Source organism: Syzygium oleosum, unplaced genomic scaffold (genome assembly GCF_021117445.2).
Source record: "Syzygium oleosum isolate NSW1041296 unplaced genomic scaffold, Sole_v2.1 Sole_v2.44, whole genome shotgun sequence".
In the NCBI taxonomy this organism is placed as follows: domain Eukaryota; kingdom Viridiplantae; phylum Streptophyta; class Magnoliopsida; order Myrtales; family Myrtaceae; genus Syzygium; species Syzygium oleosum.
Genome location: NW_026607528.1, coordinates 22,812 through 43,041, shown reverse-complemented (window position 1 = coordinate 43,041; position 20,230 = coordinate 22,812). Strand labels below are relative to the sequence as shown.

At 38.3% G+C, this 20,230-nt stretch overlaps 2 protein-coding genes and 1 non-coding gene across 4 annotated transcripts; 1 reads left to right on the top strand and 2 right to left on the bottom strand.

Annotated features, from left to right (window-relative positions):
- Positions 1-9,346: 9,346 nt before the first annotated feature.
- TRNAS-AGA (transfer RNA serine (anticodon AGA)) lies at positions 9,347-9,428 on the bottom strand. The gene has a single exon. It is a non-coding gene; the product is annotated as a tRNA-Ser (tRNA).
- An 813-nt stretch (positions 9,429-10,241) lies between these two features.
- LOC115666081 (uncharacterized) lies at positions 10,242-13,127 on the bottom strand. Its single transcript, XM_056306401.1, has 5 exons — positions 12,966-13,127; positions 12,677-12,797; positions 12,428-12,531; positions 10,635-10,766; positions 10,242-10,525 (listed from the first exon to the last, which is right to left on the bottom strand). Exons 1-5 carry the CDS (start codon positions 12,966-12,968, stop codon positions 10,499-10,501), a joined length of 387 nt encoding a protein of 128 aa, XP_056162376.1. The 5' UTR covers positions 12,969-13,127; the 3' UTR covers positions 10,242-10,498.
- A 2,243-nt stretch (positions 13,128-15,370) lies between these two features.
- LOC115666082 (uncharacterized) lies at positions 15,371-20,051 on the top strand. Of its 2 annotated transcripts, none has more exons than XM_056306445.1 (8): positions 15,371-15,550; positions 16,884-16,987; positions 17,676-17,747; positions 18,447-18,482; positions 18,601-18,646; positions 18,903-18,990; positions 19,386-19,443; positions 19,598-20,051. In XM_056306445.1, the coding sequence occupies exons 2-8, from the start codon at positions 16,898-16,900 to the stop codon at positions 19,646-19,648; spliced, it is 441 nt and encodes a 146-aa protein (XP_056162420.1). In that variant the 5' UTR covers positions 15,371-15,550; positions 16,884-16,897; the 3' UTR covers positions 19,649-20,051. The 2 variants fall into 2 exon arrangements, with proteins under 2 accessions (XP_056162420.1, XP_030443729.2); XM_030587869.2 differs by having other exon boundaries at positions 15,372-15,570; positions 16,875-16,987.
- Positions 20,052-20,230: the final 179 nt, after the last annotated feature.

Genomic DNA, 20,230 nt, shown 5'->3' with positions numbered 1-20,230 from the left:
CCTTCTCAATGGAAACCTGATCCATTGACCTTGAAAAAATTCAATACCAAAACAAATGAAGCCCTCCCTTACAGGACATCCTTCTCATATTTTGACTACCAACAAGCTTGGTGGAATACCTTTTGGAGAAAAAATACCAACAATACCCATACCTAGTTATTTTTCTTCGAAGATTTTGATATCAAACTTGTTCCATATTGGTTTATCAGATGGTGGGAACACTTGGGACCAACAGATGAACTAATCCACCCAAGAATCCAACCGAGTTATGAACTCTTTCTAGAAAAATTCTCTCCACTTCCATATGAGAAAAACTTTCCCAAGCTCATGCTCTTTTTCTATTACTTCGGAGTATCTTGGGTCCTGGGTTGGTATTTTGATTATAGAAAAGCCATTGAGACAAGCATCCCCATTCTCATAAGACAATTCAAAGTCAAATGGTGGGATGGTTTCAAGTTTTTTGACAGGATCACCAAGCAAGCCGTCACGGAATGGCTAATTTCTAGGGGTTCCATCCACACCAGTTCTGATGATATCACCCCCTTTCTACATGACAAAGGGTTTATGCTTTCTAGACTAGCATCCGCTAAATCTCACCAACAGTTAGCAGGAATGCTAAAACAAGCCCTTTCAGATTTAGAAGAAACCACTTCTTCTCATCACAGTGGCAACTCCAACGAAGATGACTGCTATGGCATCCCTGGAATAGCCCCTATTCCTCACAACTGGGCAAGTGTGAAGGATGAAGAAGAAGAAGAAGAACCTGAACCGGTGGAAGATCTCTCGAGATTCTCCTGAGAGAAAGGCGCCGAAAGACTCCAGGCTATTTTCATAATGTCTAAGCCGAAAGAAGTCTGTCAGCTTTTTCTTTTTCAAATCTTTCATAATGATCGACCACTGTTCACTGTAACACTGTGCACTTACTACTATTTGCTACGTACTACCTATTTACCCGTGAACTATTTCTACGAGAACCCCGCCTCGCTATATAACCGTACTTCACTCACTTGAAAGGGCACCGATTCAGACCTTTCCTCTCAGAGTTCAAAACCTCTCCAGCTTCTCTAGATCTCTCCAATCCTTCTTCAGAAGAATAAGAGATCTCACATCTCAAACTTTTCTATAACCTTTCCATAACCAATAAGTTTCTAATCCCTGGAAAAGATCTTGTCCCAAGACTTTCAAGGATCTTTCAAATCTTTTTCTAATTTTTATAGCATGGAAAATCTTATCGTTCTAGACTACCAATAGTCTGAGTAACGGGAGAATTTCTACCAAAGAAATTTCCTTACTTCTGCACTTGTACTTCAATATCTGCATTCTGTAATCTTTCAATATTGTTGTTGTAATCTTTCCATCTTGTTTAAATAACAGTAATCTCTTCTTAATACTTTCTTTCATCTGCATATACACACCCCACAAACGGCAGGTCGAACCGCCTGTGGATGGTTTGTACTTTACTTTAAAGCAGTTCTCTGCAATTGTTATATATCCTTACTTCTTCTTACCGTTTTACCCTTTTCATCCTTGCTTAGCAATACCACCTACATGGTTGGTTTAAAAGTTCTAGCAATTCTCCTTTTTGTTCTATATATTGCATACGGTCTCTTTATTATTTATAATGCTCGCGCTTTTATTTAATTTTATTTATTTAATAGTTTTATGTGTAGAGATCTGCACTTTTATATTAGAATATATTTTCGCTGTTGCTAGAGCTAGGAGCATATCTCATATCCATTATCTATTTTCTCGATATATTAGATATTTTGAACATTTAAATCGACGCTTAAATATTACATACCTCTTCGTCGCTCTTATCTTTTTATCACAATTCCCCAGTTTCTTTTCTAATAAACGAAAACGTACGGATTGATTTCCTTCTATATTATATTCTTTTCCTATTTACAATCCCCAGATCCTTGGACACTTATGGTATCAGAGCCAAGGGGTTGATAAAGATATTCTTTATAATTTCATTCGCAGTAAAGACGATTTCCTTCGTGGAGGTCTTTTCGCGAGATTTCTAGATGTGTTCCAGGCAGTAAAATCCAGTGGGGTAGTAAGTCCATTGGTAAGCATCGTCGAAATCTACTGAAAAGAAGAAAGTAGTCTTTTGCAATGAACTTATTAAGAAGATCTGAGTCTTCTTCTAGTTCTTTATCACAAATGTCCTCAGATCAAGGACCAATAAATAGAGAAGAAATTAATATAGAAGATTTCAATAAATCTATTGAAAATTAGTTTATTCCAAAAGTCAAACTGGACAGAATTTATGAGCATTCAAAATTTAAACTCTTTGGAAATAATGACTATGTCATTGTTACTGAAGAAAGAGATGTACCACTTTCTGATTATTTTGCTTCTATACAACTTTTAAATAAGGATTCTGTAAAGAAGCATTCCCAAAAATGGAATTACATGCACATAGGTTTGGTACAGGTTGGTGCAAAACCCCTTACCAAAGAAGGATTAGATACTTCCTTACTCCTTGTTTTAAGAGATGCTAGACTTTTAAAATATAAAGAATCTATTCTAGGAGCAGTCGAAACCAGTCTTTGCAGTGGACCAATTCATTTTGATAGTCATCCTGGTCTTACTGTCTCTCTCAAAGACAGAAATATTTTAAAATCTCTCACTCTCCAAATAAAAACCCACAATTATTCCATAGCTGAAGGTTCTATTCCCATAGCCCTTATATACAGAGTTTATTACAAAGTAATGAATTCTGCCTTCGGTAGCAAAGCTTTTAAATTAAATTCCAATAGGGAAGCCCTTCTCCTGCAGACAGACATTTCTAAAGCAAATATCACCATTCCTAGGATCATTCCTTGGAATCAGATAACCCTTCCTGATCAATGGGAATTAGAAAACCGAATTCCCCAGCCAATCATCCAAAATTCTGATCCTACCAATATCATTCAACACCCTGAAGGAAGAGTAACTATTCAATTTTCCAGAAGATATATAGATATTCCTAGAAGGTCTTGCGACATTAGATCAATTCCTTCTTGACATTCCACTTCTTCTCGAAGGTCAGTAGATACTATTCCTAATATCCCTTTAAATAATCCCGAGGAAGCATCCGCAAGTGCTCCCCCTCTTCCAAACATCAGTGGTATAGATAACAGGTCAGGAATTTCCAGACTAGTTTACCAACATACTCCTGATTTCCCTGATCCTACTCCTTCCGAAATGGAAGACCCTGAAATCAATGTTTTGGAATTAGCCTTTGAACCTGATAAAATCATTTTGAATAAAGAATTCAATTATTTTGAAAACAAACATATCAGAGAATGGTTCTTTGCTAATTTTCAAAAACAAGCACTCGAAATCAAAAAGGAATATTATGATTACATGTACCAACATGAAATAGAGGTATTCTTCTTTGATTGGTTTGAAAATGAATTTCTAAAAGAAAAACAAATTTTTGTTTTAGATCAATTTTATAAATGGAAATTATACGATGGCCATGTCATCGAGTCTAATCATCCTCCACTTAGAAAAATCAAAATTGAGCATCGAGAAACTGAAATAATAGCTTCTCCTTTTAAAACAGCCTCTGAAATAGATGGCATTGGTATTAAGAAAATTGTTGAACAAAATAATTTTTCAAATCAACATCTTCATACCATAGGAAAACAACTTGATCGTATTGAAAATCTCACTCAAAATAGTTTTCCATCCTCTTCTGTAACAGCTCCAAAAAAGGATTTAAAATCACCTCTCTTTAAAAATTTTGAAATTCCAAAAAATCCTAGTCTTGAATTTGCTAAAGCATTAGAAGACAGGAGGAAACTCCTCAAAGGAAAAACAGTTTTGATTCCTAAAAATCCTATAATTCTGGATACTCCTTTAATACAAAATCTGAGTGTCAAAGATACTCCAGACCGTATTGAATCCTCCAATCAAATCAATCCGTACGTAAAGACTACTTTCTTCTTTTCACGAAGGAAGAAGCAATCAATCTTTATATATATATATATATATATATATATATATATATATATATATCATAATCGCTCTCCCCATATTCGATGTACAGTTTGGTTCATTCCTGTCACAAACCGATGGGTAAACTGAAGTTGCTAATCGGAGTTCGGGAAATCTTTTAAGAAGCTTAGTTGGATCTAACCTACGTCAATGGTAGCAAGAACTGAGCGGTAGCATGAGAACATTTACTACGAGCATCAGCCACATTGCAACAGAAACCCTCTACTCATTGGAAGTCGAAAAATCCTATGCTTGTAGAGGAAGCAAATTCCTATCGGAGTACATGACATACCTCCTTGCTCTGCATCCTTACATGTCGTCCCTCCCCACTGCCGACATCTGTGGAGCAACTAGTGAACTCTCTCCCAATGCCGGAGGGGATGGAAACATTTGGGGATCAGGCTGCAATGCATGCATAGGCAATGGATGTTGGTGCTTTGGAGCAATTAAAAACGGAAATTGTGAGGCCTCTAGAGCAAATGTTTTTATAACTCATCAACAGAATCACTTACTATTGAACTGAAACCCAAAATTTTCAGTTGTTCTTTCGAATCTTTAGTGCATTCACTTGTCCACTTATGTTATTGGCTTTGAGCAAATTCTCAGATGTTTCTAAGTTTGCAATCACGTGTAGAGTCACTGAAGGACTAACAATCTTGCTTACACAGGTCGAGAGAGAAAAAACTTGCTAATGCTGTTAAGCTTGAGTCAGAGGGAAAAACTGATGAAGCGTTCAACGGTTATAAAAAGCCATAGAAGTCACACCATTCATGGTATACGAGCTCGTAAAGATATGAAAAATACTCGTGCTCATGCAATGTGTGGTTAAAGTTAAAGTATCATTCCTGATTATTTTATTGCATTTTGATTGGTACGGTTGCATGCGGCAGATCTTAAAGGAGAGGAAAATTTCTTACATCGTCGCCCCTTATGAGGCCGACGCACAACTCGCATTCTTAGCAAAAAATGAACGGGTTCATGCCGTGATCACAGATGACACGGATCTTATACTGTTTGGCTGTCCCCGAGTGAGTTATCCTATAGCTGCTTCTTGCTATATCTTATCCATTACACACGCAACCCCTAAGCAAACTATAGCCTTTTAGACCCACTTTATTAAGTGTTTTCTGTGGTTGTATATGTTTAATTTTTCAGATAATCTTCTTAATGCAACAGTCTGGGGAAGGGAAGGAATTCAAGTACTCGACTCTACTACAGAACAACAAAGACTTTGAAGGATTTACTGAGCAAATGGTTCTCGAGATGAGTGTACTGAGTGGGTGCGACTATTTCAAACCACACCTTAATCTTGAACTGGAAAGAGCGCGTCAAGAAATCAAAGAACACAAAACTTATGATAAAGTGAGTATACATTTAGTTGTACACCCTTATAGAACAGGATTTCAATCATCAAATAATTTTTTTGTCTCTTTCTTTGTAACTCCGGCATTCTTTGGATACAGGTCATTGAGAACTTGATAGAGTTGCTTCCCGTGGAGCAACTTGAACTTGAACTTTCTCATGTTTTGCATGACTACTACTCACCACCTCCTTCCTAACTTTATCCATTAAATAAAACCACCATCACACAGCTATTTATTTATTTATTTATGATTTCGAGTTTTAAAGGGGGCATGCCCCATACACGCGAGTAGTCTTTTCCACCCATACTCTCTCTCTATCTTTTAGCTTTTGGGCACGGCTAATCATTTTGCTATTCTTATCTAATAACAAAAGTTATTCAAGATTCAGAAAGAGAATAAGAAAAGCATTTAAAATTTGCTCGCATGTAGTACAAGGAAGAAGTTGTTAAAAAAAAAGTCTTGTCTTGATCTTTCTCTTTTCTTTTCTCTTACTAACGTTTCTCAAGTTTTAAGTTTATAGATTTGAAGGAAAAATCAAATGAAATCCTCAATTAAGTCTTTTTATAATCTTTCTTTTTGGTTTTTTTGGAAGAAAAGGTAAATGGTTTTCTTCAAGTTTGGTTCAAGCAAGAATAAAAAATTAAAATTTAGATTTAAACCGAGATAATAGGGAAGTAGCAACTCAGAAATCATTAATTTTCTTTAAAAAGATATTAGTAAATATTAGAACATGCCTAATAAAGTTGAAGGTTGATTTGGTCGCTTAACACAAATAGCATATGCTTTAGCATAAAAGACCTGAGAAATAGGACCATCCTCATTTACCCTCATTTATGTAGTATGTCTTTATCCAACTTACAATTCCTTTACATTCTCTAATTAAACATGTTGTACGATGATATTAAACTTGAGTTTAGTCAACTTACCGGTACGATAAAAAGTTCCTCCACCTTACCTTCACGTGCAATAATTACTAGTATCACTAAACATTAAAAATTAGACTAACAAGTTTTCTGTTGACGCAAAAATCGAGTCAATTGGATGTTAAATGAAAAAGTTGTGTGCAGTCAAAATTTAGGCAATTTTATAAAAAAAATTAAAAATATCAGTATAATTAATTTGTTACAGAAAAGAAAAATGGAGACTAATGTGACAAGTGGAAGCACAAATGATTGAATTTCTCTAGATCAGTATAAAGATTGTGTCTAAAGTCTCGATCTTTGTTGGCCAATGCATCAGAAGACAAGGCTATGTGGAGATTGCTTCCAATCTTTTATGATTTTCCTCCTATTCTGTTTGCAACTCCTTATATCTTGAAAAAATGAGTGAAAACACTGTGGAAACATCGGGGGAATTGAATCCCGAGCAGAAGGTGAAGTTTGCATAGAATATTGACTTAACATGCATATTTTGGGATACTAAGTTGATGCTTGGTAATTTTCAGGGTTTTATCAACCTCGTGTCCAGAATAAAGAAAGAGATTGAGATCTCAGGTGGTGTATCAGCTCATTCTCTCATCAAATTGAAGGTAGCTGCATTTAGTAATGAGGGGATTAGAGTATTCAATTGTGAATGTTGTTTAATAATTTTTCCTTAATTCGTGTAGGGATACGAGACAAAAGTTGGTCATCCCAAGTGCCGAGTCAATGAACAACAAAATAGAAGAAAATACCTCAATGAACCTCCTTTCTTCCAACAAGATTAGATAAAATCTCACATCGTAAACACACAGTGGATGTAAAGACCTCCGATTCTCATGTTAAAGGGCGTGAGCGGCAAGATTCAAACCTGTACGAACAAAGCTAACATGATTTCTAGTGATGCTCAATAACCACTCCTACACACCCAATCATTGGTTATTTTCCCTTTCATCTCTCTCTTAATCAATGAAATCCTCATTTTTTTCTAATTTTTAATCGTTTTTTTGTTTTTGTTATTTTGGAGGAAAAAGTAAATGTTCTCTTCAAGTTTGGTTCAAGAAAGAATACAAATTAAATTTTGATTTAAACCAAGTTAGGAAAGTGGCACTCATATTAAATTTTGAGTCATATATAATTTGATCTGCTTTAGCAAAAAGATGTGGAAATAGGATCACTCATATACTATGTCTTTAGCCAATTTGCAATTCCTCTCCATCCTCCAATTCAACATATCATACCACCATATTAAATTTGAGTGAAGTCCACCTATGGGTATAATAAAATTTCCTACAACTTCCATTCACGAGTGATCATTACTTATATCACTAGGCATTGAAAATTTGACTCAACAAATTTTCGTTGGTGCAAAAATCGAATCAATTTGATGTCGGACGAAAAAATTATATGAGATCAAAATTTAATCAATTTTGTCAAAGTTCTTTAAAAAACATCAATATAATAAATTTGTTACAGAAAATTCAATAGGACACTAATGTGACAAGTGGAAGCATGGAAGAATGAGTGGTCTGAGTTATTATCAAATCATTAAAAGTTACAGAGGGAATAGGGCAAAAATGTGGACGAAACAGTTATAGACAAGAAACTAAGAGGATTGGAGACGGCATTAACCATAATAAATCTAAGAGGTCCAGGCAACCCCTTCCCTACTCTCTTCCTCTCCTGCAATTCTCTCTCCTCCCTTTCTCATCTCCTCCACGAAGTTGCAATCTTTTACATCATTAATTTACAATCTAACTACAAAAAAAATATCTCAACTTTAAGGTTTTTTCTACCCATTCTATACGCCATTCTCCACCGGAAATTGGTTTATAAGTGAGGACTTAGACTTGTCACTTTTTTAAAGGAAAAATTTTAGTATGACTGGTTGGTTTGGGCTTGGTTGGCCCGTTGGAGGAATGGATGTGGAAAAGGCCGTGTTAAAGTGACTGTGTAAGCTCTGAGGCATACCTGAGTCGACCACAACTCTCTGTCAAATTGCCTGGAGGCCTTGTCGATACCGTGATGGGCTCGACAATCACCGTTTCCAGCAACTATTTCACCCACCACAACAATTTATTCCTCATTGTAATTGCAATAGACAAATAGCAAGAGTTCATCCGTCCATTTACGGCATCCAATCCGGCAGTAATACAACTTGCATGTATTGAAAACTTAGAATGATTCCTCCAGAACCAAGAATGTCCTGAGAAGCGCGCGCCTAGTTCTTCTTTATTTTGTTATGATTTATTGATTGGTTTCTAATCTTATCTATACTATAGTTTTGGTTCAAAAGAATGTATGTTGGAGCATTTCCATCCTCATAATGGTTATATTAGTTTTTTCTTCAAGAAAAACCTTTCACTCTTTTAAATAGATTAACCTTCGCGCATGCATGTCGAGCGTCCAAACACCGACAATGATAAGGCATGCATGTAGTATGAATATATTGGATGATATCAAGTTCAGGAGTCTTTATAAACGACTTTGGAGCGGACTTTTTCTTTCTTTTTACTTATAACTTCCAACTAATTTCCCTCGATATTTTGAAAATGAAAAAAAAATACCTTAAATCCGAAAAATTCACAACAATAATTTGATTTCATATGTCAATATTTATATTTCTCGAAAGATTTCAAAATTTCAAATTAAAGATAATTGAAAGTGTATGGATGGCTAAATCAATAAAAAAAATTAATAGTTAAAAATAGAAGTAAGCTCAAATAATATGAAAAGGAAGATTCACTCTACACAATGTGGTAGATCGAAGATTTGGGGCATAGCCAGTAATCCACATAAATGGTCCGACCCGCATGCAATTATTAGTAATATTCACTAAACTTTGGCATATTTTTCATTCAATGATAATTAATATGTGCTTGGAAAGGTTATGAAAAGAAAGGAGCGGGAAAAGAATAAAAAAGAAAAAGCGTAATCCACATAAATGGTCCGACCCGCATGCAATTATGAGTAATATTCACTAAACTTTGGCATATTTTTCGTTCATTTATAACTAATACGTGCTTGGGAAGGTTACGAAAAGAAAGGAGCAGGAAATGAATAAAAAAGAAAAAGCGTGAGCGGCAGGATTCGAACCTGCGCGGGCAGAGCCCACATGATTTCTAGTCATGCCCGATAACCACTCCGGCACGCCCACTTCATTGAACAAAAGGGTGCCAAATATATATTTTAATTAAACTGAGGCTGAAAATTCCAAGAAATGGAGGACACTCGGGAGGTAAACGGAGGAAATCTAGGTTCCTCTTCTCCCTGTCGTTCATGTCGATTGTCGGACGTGGAGGTAACCGGGCAGCAGCAAGAAGGATTCCAGCGCAACATCGTATTGACCTCCAAGATCAAAAAATATGGGTGCTCGCGACCAAGGCTCCATCATCGGCCTCATCTAAACCACTCCGTAATCGCTCACGGCCAAACTCCAAAGATATGGAAATCTGGGCGCTCGTGGCTGAGGCCCTACCGTCGGCGTCATCGAAACCCCTCCGTTGGCCCTTAACACACGGTCGTGGATGGATGAGAGCTCGCCAGCGGTGGCAAAGGAGATGGGGAAGAGAGAGAAAAAATCCAGCTTGATTTTTATTTTATTTTTTATTTATGTCCAGGTCATCAACACATGTCAAGTTGTGATTGGGCCTAGACAAAAATGCATGCCACATCAACCTATGACATAATTCTAGGTCACCACCGAATACCCTTTCAGTTGTTTCCTTGTTGGCTCTGCTCCTACTCGCCGATAAAGAACTTGTAATCTCACTTTATTAACAACTTACATAAATTATGTTGAACGTATTTCGGATTTCTCTTCATGTAGAACTTGAATCATAAAAACGGGGGACAATACATGCTAAATTGATATCTCCCCGGGGGTAAAAGCTCAACCCAGCAGAGAAAATCATGGCCTTTGATAGTTCCCGACATGAAGAGAATGCCCAAGAGTCGCAAATGATCAATATGCTATCATACCATTGGCTTAGTGCCTAGTTCAATACTGACTTCAACGAGATGTGAGCTGAACCCAAAGCACATGCTCACGAATTTGATGCTCAAATGATACAGAAGGATAATCGTCATGTTAAATAGAAAAAGAAGAAGAAGAAAAGCCCCGAGAAACACACAATCTCTCTCTACTAGCAACTGTTTCAGTCAAAGCCTCCCAAAGCGCAACAGAGTCAAGAGGCCCATCACACCGATTCGCCCTTTCACAAAGATTCAAATCAAGAGCTTCTCGATTGCATCCTGCATTTCGCAAACAATCAGGCTGGAAAACAACCTCAAGCATTATGACTATATGTTTCTTCTTTTTCCTTTTTCTATGAGGCGACACAATGAGAAGGCAGTAACATACCTTGAGTTGCTGTATCTGAGACTTCAACTGGCTCCCTTCATTTGTAGTCACGGAACAGGCAATGACAGGTCTGGTGACCCCGCATGCTCGACCAAGTGATTGTTTTGAAGGCACAAACACATAGGGCACATTCTGCCATTTCATTCAACATTTGAATTAGGGTCTACTTGCTGTGAAAAAGTTAGGAGAATGTAAATATAGCAGTAGCTATCACATCTAGACCATGAATTTCCCAAAAATAAGTTATTTCTCAAAAACAAAAACAAAATCAGGGAAAGTAATCCATCATTTAATATGTTAGGTGCATGCTAGAGTCATGATTGTAGCTACAACAATCGCAATAATTAGATCCTCCGAATACATTTTCGAGATAAACACTTTTATAACCTTCCAAGGAAGAACCACTATATGAATCTCTCTGTCGTAAAAGGGTTAGCGAATTACAACTCTCCGAGAGAATCTACACATTCTATTAACTAACTCTTTAAACAAGCAACTGGCATAGACAACATAAGTTAAGCAAGGTTTTGAAGGACATTATGCAACAGGAGCAATAATTCTGGATAAAAGTTATCCTTTTCATGAAAGAACTACACAATTGGTGGGTTCTATGACAACTAGAAAAAAAAAAGGATACAATGACCACATATAAAAATTGAAGCTAATTGCAGAGCCGAGACCAAGCAGAATCACTATCACCCTGAAATTACTATTTGTTTCTGACAGCACGTCACAGATAGGAAACCAAACAAGTACCATCAGTCTAACTGTACAAGAAGTAGAAAACATCCTTCCAACGCATGATCAGCTGATATGCAACATTCACTTCACATGCCTGATCAGCAAAACTCACTTACAAATGCCTGCTAAAAAAATTAAATTATGAAGTTCTAGGCCACAATAGAAGCAGCGCAACATCCTCTCCCATATGCCTACTTAACCCAATGAGCAGAAGGCCATCTAGCACAATCTAAGCAATCAACTTGCTTCCAGCAATAGAAATACAGTGATTACCGATGGTTCCACTTTGACTTATTTAACTATGCAAACCATCACAATTAATAGAAGATATTTGGAACTGAACAATTACTGGCAATACAAGGGTTATTAGCCTAAAGGGATCAGATCAATAACAAAACTAGAATGCTCAACCTACGTCATTTAATCCGATACTATAAGGGCTCGTAAGCCGATTCTTACGGTCCAACCTCCTAAAATACTTCGGTTGGTACGCACAGTTTCCTGTTACAGGCCTCGTGTAAAGAGTTAACAAATAACACAGATATAGAGGACATTCAACTTTCATCAAATCTTCTGATACAATTTAAATGCCTCATTAACCAAAGCATTCGATAGAGATGACAGTGAAGTTTAGTTTCCAAGAACCATGTGTAGCCTAAAAGAATCTCCCTAAACCCATTTCCAAACAATGAGAACACCGCCCATCATTATTCCAATGAAGTTAGGAATTAAAAGCAGGGACTTTACATAAATAGAACAAAGTCTCCAGTATAAGAGCATAAATCAAAAGCGGTAGCTTCATATTAATCGATCGCCCCATCCCACCGACCAAAAGTCGCGACCATTTTAACGAGGGATGGATGCCCGGACGGATAAAAAGAGCCAACACAACATAATCCAAAGTATCTTATCGAGCTTCTCTCATTGAAAAAAAAAAAAAAAAACCCAGTAAGAACCAAAACTTCCGTTACTTAGCAGTTCTATTGGAGCAACTGTCATCATTTTAGTCACAAAAAACTAGAAGAAAGACGAATGCTGCGCGAGCAAGTCACCTTATCTTCAGCAAGCAACGGGAGATGGAGGAGGATCTCGAGCGGCTCGGTGTCCGCAGCCATCACCACGAACTCGGAGATACCCCTGTTCAGCGTCTTCGTAGCTGAAGAAACACACACCCACAAAAAAAAAGAAAAGAGAACAACCAAACAAAACAAAACAAAACCCGTTAATTCCCCAACAAAACCAGACACACCCAGTACTGAATTCCTTAAAATCCCCCAAGGAAAGCGACAAAGATCCATCACCTTCGTTAGCGCCCTTCTTGAGCTGCTTGTAGTTAGCAGCCTGCTGGACGAGATCGAGGATGGTGTTGGAGAGCTGGGCGTCCGCGAGAGGGTAAGCCTTGGGATTCACCGCTTCGCCCGTCTGCACCAACAACAACAACAAGCATGGGAAATCACTCGCGCGCGCCGTTAGGAACGCCGCGTAACGGGTGAACCAACGAAGAAAGAAAGCAAATTGAACAAAATACGAGAGAGAGAGAGAGAGAGAAGGGGGCTCCGATCGAGGCGAAGAGGAGATGGGGAGCAATACCATTGTCGATGAGCAGAGGCCGTGCAGAGAGAGAGAGAGAGAGGGGCTAGGGTTTTTGCTGGTGAAGAGAGGGGGCGAAGGAGAAGGAGGAGAAGACGCCCGAAAGGAAGGGTTTTTATGTGCAGGTTTTCTCTGGATGATGGCTGCGTCTTTTGGAGCTCAGGTAAACGCCCAAGACGGCGCCGTTTAGGCCCCCCCAAAAAAAACAAACAAATTGAAAAACATTTTCGAAACCGATGAAACATACTTTTCTAAGCACAAAGTGGAAGTTTGTAAAATGAATTCATTGATTATCGAGGCTTGTACATCTTTCGTGGATCGTCGCATTTGATCCCAAAGTAGATCGATTTCGATACATTCCGCGTAATGACTTTCGATTTTCATTCCGTAATTTTTCGATCTGTCTCGATTAGTAATTTCTAAGGTAAGTTTAAGTCATGTCCATTCAAGAGTTAAGTTGATCTCACAATTCGAGACGATGAAATTAATTTCCACCATTTAATGCGCTTGATCTTAACATATGTGATCAACGATTCGACATTCCTCGTTTAGAGGATCGATCGACTTATCTGGAAATTGCTAGCACGAGAGACGCGTCATTACGGTGTAGGCACACAGAGACCATTATGGGAATATGAACAAAGTGCAATAAGTTAGAGGGTAAAAGCCACAAAAAAATCTCAAAACTACGCTCATTGTGACACATTTATCATAAACTTTTTTTTGGCACAAGAAAAATCTCAAATTTGTACCTATGTAACACATTTACACTCCGTCAAAATTCTGTCAATGAAAACAGTTAAAAATCTGTTTACATGATTGCCACAAGCAAATAGTGTTAACATAGAGCCCACGTGGGTTAAGTGAAATAAAAAAACGATGTTATTTTTGCTTAAAAAATCATCTAACGGAACCTTGACGGAGGCTAAATGTGTCACATAAGTACAAGTTTGGGGTTTTTTGTGTTACAAGAAAAGGTTTAGGGTAAATGTGTCGCGATGGGTATAGTTTGGAGTTATATATGTTAGACCACAAAGTGTAAAAATAAGTTGGGTATTACTAGTGCCAATAAACTCTAAGGGTGCGCATGGAATGCATTCCGGAATAAAAATTCTGTTTCGGAATGCATTCCGGAACAGAATGGCGTTTGTTAAAAAATTTCCGGAATGCATTCTGGAGCGATTTTTGCATTTTGGAATAAAAATGCGTTTGTTAAAAATACTTGATTCCGGTATCGATTCTTGATTCCGAATGCATTTTGATTCTGGAATGAGTTTTTGGCAAGAAAAAGAGAAGCTACTTTTTGTAGCTTCTTGATTCCGGAATGCATTCTCCCTATTTTCTCACAAATTTTTTTTTCAGAAAATGCATAAAAATTGAAAACTCTAGAAAATAAAAAAAAGTCAGATTTCGGGAAAATATGAAATTTGGTGAATTTTTTTTTTTAAAAATAAAAAAAAATCAAAAATTTCAAAACTTCACAGAATAGCTTAAAACACATGTACCACCCACTTTGAAATAAATTTAAATTTTTGAGGTGCCCAAAAAATCAAAAATTTCAAAACTTCACAAAATGGCTTAAAATACTGTGGCCACCTATTTTGGGTGAAATTTAAATTTTTTGAGGTACCCAAAAATAATAATAATAATAAAATAATAAAAATTTTCAAAACTTCACAAAATGGCTTAAAATACATGTGGCCACCCACTTTGAGTAAAATTTAAATTTTTTGAGGTGCCCAAAAAAATAAAAATAAATAAATAATTTCAAAACTTCACAGAATGGCTTAGAATATCTGTAGCCACCCACTTTGAGTAAAATTTAAATTTTTTGAGGTGCCCAAAAAAATAAAAAAATAAAAAATTCAAAACTTCACAAAATGGCTTAGAATACCCGCGCCACCACTTTGAGTGAAATTTAAATTTTTTTAGGTGCCCAAAAAAAATTTAAAAAAATAAAAAATTTCAAAACTTTACAGAATGGCTTATAATACATGTGGCCACCTACTTTGAGTAAAATTTAAATTTTTTTAGGTGCAAAAAAAATTAACAAATCAAAACAGATTTCTGTTCCAGAAATCAATTTCTGAAGCAGAATTAATCATGTTTTACCAAACAGATTTCTCCTCCAGAAATCAATTTCAGACAAGAATTTGATTTCTGGAGCAGAATAGTTACCATTTGCACCATAAGCAACCTAGGCCTAGAGGGAGCTTCCCCCGGAGTTTTTAGCCCCCTCTCCAGTTGGGTTGGGACGTGTCTCAGCCACTCAAACAACGACACGTGGCCATCCTGTCATTACAACGAAGGATTGTGATTGGCTAGATGAGTCGTGCGAAGCGAGAGACGCTTCCCAGTTCTCGCGAGCCTATAAAATGGACAGAGAAAGCTCCAGTTCTATGCAACGGTCAACTTGAATTTTCTGCGCATTCTTGCACCAACCCAACGCCCACCCAAAGGAATTCCGGAGCTTTCCTGGGGTTGGTCTCAGGAAAAAGGGATCACAGAACAGAGGTTGACACGAGGATGGGTTTCATAAGAGAAACCTTGGACTCCTTCAAGCCCACGCAGCTCAGGCAAGCTCTGTCTCAGGCCATCTCTCTTGGTTTGTTGCTCTCCCTCTAGCTTTTCAGAGTCCATTTGTCGAGAAGCATGCGTTTTCTTGGATTCTTTTCGTTGTAATTTGTACTGTTCAATCGAGACTCTAGAGGCATTCGTTCATTGTGAGTGAGTGAGTGAATGGTAGTTGAAGGGGGTGGTTCTTGGTTTTTCACTTATGGTTATGTGGGTGATGAGATCGTGCGGTACATTGCTTGCTGCTTTACCGTCTGTCTGTCTCTCTTTTGCCGCGGCGGGCTTAAGTTGGGTCCCATGGATTTCGTGCGCATTGATGGATCCGAGATCTCTCTCTCTCGCCTTTGGAACTAGTAGCTTTCGGCAGTGACTGATCCTAATGATTGTTATCTATTTAAATTGTAGACTGAAGAGATGAGACAGCATTGGTCGGGTGGCGTTAGTTGTCATTAGAGTGCGGCTACTTTCAGGAATTCTCCGGACCACCAATCCGCCGGGAGATTTCCCAGGGACTCCAAAGTTTAGGCCCTGTTGCAAAGCCATTGTGCTCTGCTGATAGAGTGTAGCCACCTAGAAGTAAGAGCTGTAAGGGAGTCGGTTACAAAGGCACAATTAGTCCCGCGTCATTTCTATAAGAAATTGATGAATCCGCGGTTGTCGTGTTCACGGCTAGTTCTTGTTCTTTTTTTGTGGGGAGTTGTCTTACAGTTGGTGTAACTTTTCTTTATGAAGTGCACTCGATGATGGAGAAGCTCATCACCATGGAATGCCTCTACGGCAGGATCTCTAGGCTTCTTTTCTAACTGTTCTTGCTACGGATGGGATGTCTGATTAGTCCCTCAAAACATGAGATCCAAGTTGTGATACGTCCAATTGGGAACATTACGTGCTGCTTGTCAAGATTGATCCTAATTCCCGTTTCTTTTGCTTTTTGGCGAAAGCAGGGGTGGAACGCCTAAACATGTCCCTAAGCTTCATTACTTTGAGCTATAATCTCTTTCAAGAGTATTAGCCCCTACTGTTTGCTGAATAGCATCGTTGTGTTAAAGTAAACAACTAGAAGTCATAGCATCGCATGTTAAGTAAACGACTAGAAGTTCTCCATTTTCTCCGAAACTTATTGGGTGCCATTTGTTACACATGATGAAAGTCGAGCTTCAATCTACAGTATAGAGCGGGTTACTTTTATTTGGGAGACGAGAACACATTAGTTATTCTTTGCTCTAATATGGTGGCATAATCATTCTGAATCAATGCTCTGAGTGTGTGCTCTAGGACATTTAGGCTGTGAATACTGAACCTCTAATTTGCTCCCGATATGCTCGACTCTCTCAGGCATGATAGCAACATCAACCTTGATGATATGGATGGGCTTGATGTACTTTACCGGTAGTGAATCGCCTGTTGTTGTGGTGCTCTCTGAAAGCATGGAACCTGGCTTCAAAAGAGTGAGTATAGTTTTTATTGGCACTAGTAAATGTTAGGGACTTGAACCAGCTGATTGGAGCAAGGTTCTGCTGTCTTTCTCCTGTTCCAATGGTAGTTTTTATAAGCAATCGATCTAGATTTGTGTATAATCCTGTCTGATGTTTATAATGCCAAAGATGGTGCTTTTTGTTTTGGAATGTACATCAACACTAATTGCTCTTATTTCTCTGACGATGAAGAATGAATTCTTCCATTCAGACTTCAGAACATTCCTTGATTACTCAGTGTTTTAATCTCTCAAGGTATAGATTCTGATGCCCATGCCTGTAACAAAGCACAACTTTTAGTTTAAACTTTTTTGCTTACCTACCCTTCAGATTTCCATAGCCTGGTTAAATTGCTTGAAAATGACTTCACCCAAGAAACTAGAAACTGGGATTTATCTGGATGATTATTGCTCACCATCCATCGCACATCATCCCTTCACTTGCGCATCATGAAAATTTTGCAAGAAGAAGAGGAATAAAAGCCGTAAAACCAGTAACTCCTCTCACGTTTTGTGACATGTTATGGACAAATTGGATAGATCTGGTTTACAGTGCTTTGTTCGTCGCACCTGATCCTAAAAAATTTGCAGTGAAAGCAAGTAGAGTTTACCTTGTTCGTCTGCCTAGTGATTTAATCTGCATACACAACTTTCTCTTTCAGGGTGACATTTTATTCTTGCATAAGAACAAGGATCCCATTCGGACAGGAGATATTGTTGTCTTCAATATAGACGTACGTCCATTTAATTGGCATTTATATCCAATTTACTTGCTTCGTATTTAGTTTGGATATGCCTTTGAATGCTTTTGACATCTGACGCACTTAAATGAGGAGGAACCCTTTCACACAAGAATTGAACTTCTAGTATCTGACATCTGCAGCATCATTGAAAGCCTTGAAATCAGAAACCATTGCTGGAAAAGAGGCATAGGCCTCTCTGTCTCTCTAGTTGCAGAAAATTGTTTGAAACGAATGGTCTTCTATCATCCCAGTTGGTTTGGACCGACTTCTTTTTAGTGTAATATTAGTTGGTGTTCATCTGGCCATTGACCTACAATCACAATCATAGGCTGTTACAAACATCTCATGGAATTTTAATCCACCCGTGAAGCAAATCATCACAACTACAATCCAATTAATTAGGAGAGACTCAGTAGGTTCCTTTTAGGAGCAATTCATCCTTCCCAAAAGCATGCGCTCTTTAAGTGTGCTTGTTCCCCCTTCTTCCTTACCATGATAAGTCTTTGTGGAATATCTTGGATGAGCAGAAAAAAGAAGGCATTGTGTCAATAGGTCGCTAGCTACATTAGTTGATGAATACTTTTCTGGATATATCCTTAACTTCTTATGCATGTCATGTGCGCTTGGCCCATAGATACTGAACATCATTTTCTGTTTCTGCAATGCGGACATGGTTGCTTCATCATCCAGGGACGCGATATTCCAATTGTGCATCGAGTTATTGAAGTAAGGCTCTCTTTCTCTCTTGACTCTCATGCGCGCTCGCACATCACATTCTCTAAGGCCTGTTAGTGCTCCCAAAAGCCAGTTGATAGAACGCTGAACATTCGCTTCTTTTGTTTAGGTTCATGAGCATCGCGGCACTGGCGAAGTCGACATTTTAACAAAAGGTAGAGCACAAGACTAGAGATCATCCAATTGTACCTTGGCAAAAACAAGCTGACCATTCCCTGGGAAAGCGCCGAGCTGTAATTTCATTGTTTCGTATCTATCACCCTGAAATGCTTTCTTTCCTGAATTCAATCAAAATATGAGGAGTGGCTGATAAGCAGCCTGCTGTGATTCTTATGCATGATGCTTCTTTTGTTCTTATTTGCCTTCCACCTTACCCAGCTTCGTGATCTCTTTGTTTGGCTAAATTGTCAGGTGACAATAACAATGTAAACGATAGGATCATGTATGCGCCCGGCCAACATTGGTTGCAGCAGCAGCATATCATGGGGAGAGCCGTTGGGTAATTCGGCCTTTCCTTTGAACATTTTGTTGGCAAATTTAGTATTTGGAATCAGGGGTCATTTGCAAAGAAACCCGGCATTTTCCATCTCCCACGCTATACATGCTCTTTGGATCCCAGAATACTATTCTTTCTGCCTTGTTCTCCAAGCCTCACTTCGTAGTTGATAAAGTAAACTTGGCTTGTTGTTTAAGGGGGAAAAAAGAACTCATCGTCTCCTTGAAAATGACGCGACCGGAGAGACCCTAGCATTCCGTGGTTTCGCCGGTTATAGAAGCATTGTGAAGCATATCAGGATAAAGAGAGCTTACCAAACGCTTGACTAATTATCTAAATACTTCAATTCTTCTACCAATGATGCTAATGTGGAAGTGCAATTTCCTTTGAACCCGCAGGTACTTACCTTATATTGGGTATTTGACAATTATCATGACCGACAAGCCTATTATCAAGGTTTGTTGCCTCTCCTTAGGAACATCGAGTCTTTTAATTTTTTCTGTCTTTTCTTGAGCTCATCCTTCGATGTCGCCGTTGTCACTCGGCATCTCTATAGAAGTCGATATGCCTTTCAAACATTACCTGAAGACGCTCTGTAAATCTCTTGCAGTACGTATTAATAGGTGCATTGGGCTTGTTTGCCCTAACCTCGAAGGAATAGGATTCGCCAAGCTTCATGTTCTACGCACCGTTTAGACCGAAAAGGGGGTTCACTCTGGACTCTGGAGGCAGAAACAAGAGTCTCGAGTCACAACTAGCGTTGACTATTGTCACAAAGCAATTCACTATGTGAAGATGTACGAGGGTCTGTCTGACTTGTCAAACTGTAATGTTGTATCAGTTGTTGATTCCATGAGACATATCTCCATCCAACGAATACCGTCGTATGGAAATGTACAATCCCAGTGCATGCGTCTAATTTTACCACGACTTTACTTCTCAAAATCTGGATTTGCCATCCTCCACAGCTAGGCTTCTGAAACCCGATGTATGCTGTAATTCGGGAACCTCACTGCACAATTGTTAAACCATCGACTCGCCTAGAAAATCGTATTGCTTACTCCATTACGTCTGAGTTAGTCGGAACTATGGCGACCCATCAGAAGCCCACAGCTCTCACTGCTCTTTATCCCGGCGATGTTGAAGGTAAAAAGAACCTATCCAAGTGCAGCAGACGTGACCTAGCCCTAGAGGGCCTCTACCGATCTCATATGAGATCTTTGGCCGGTCACTTTATATCATA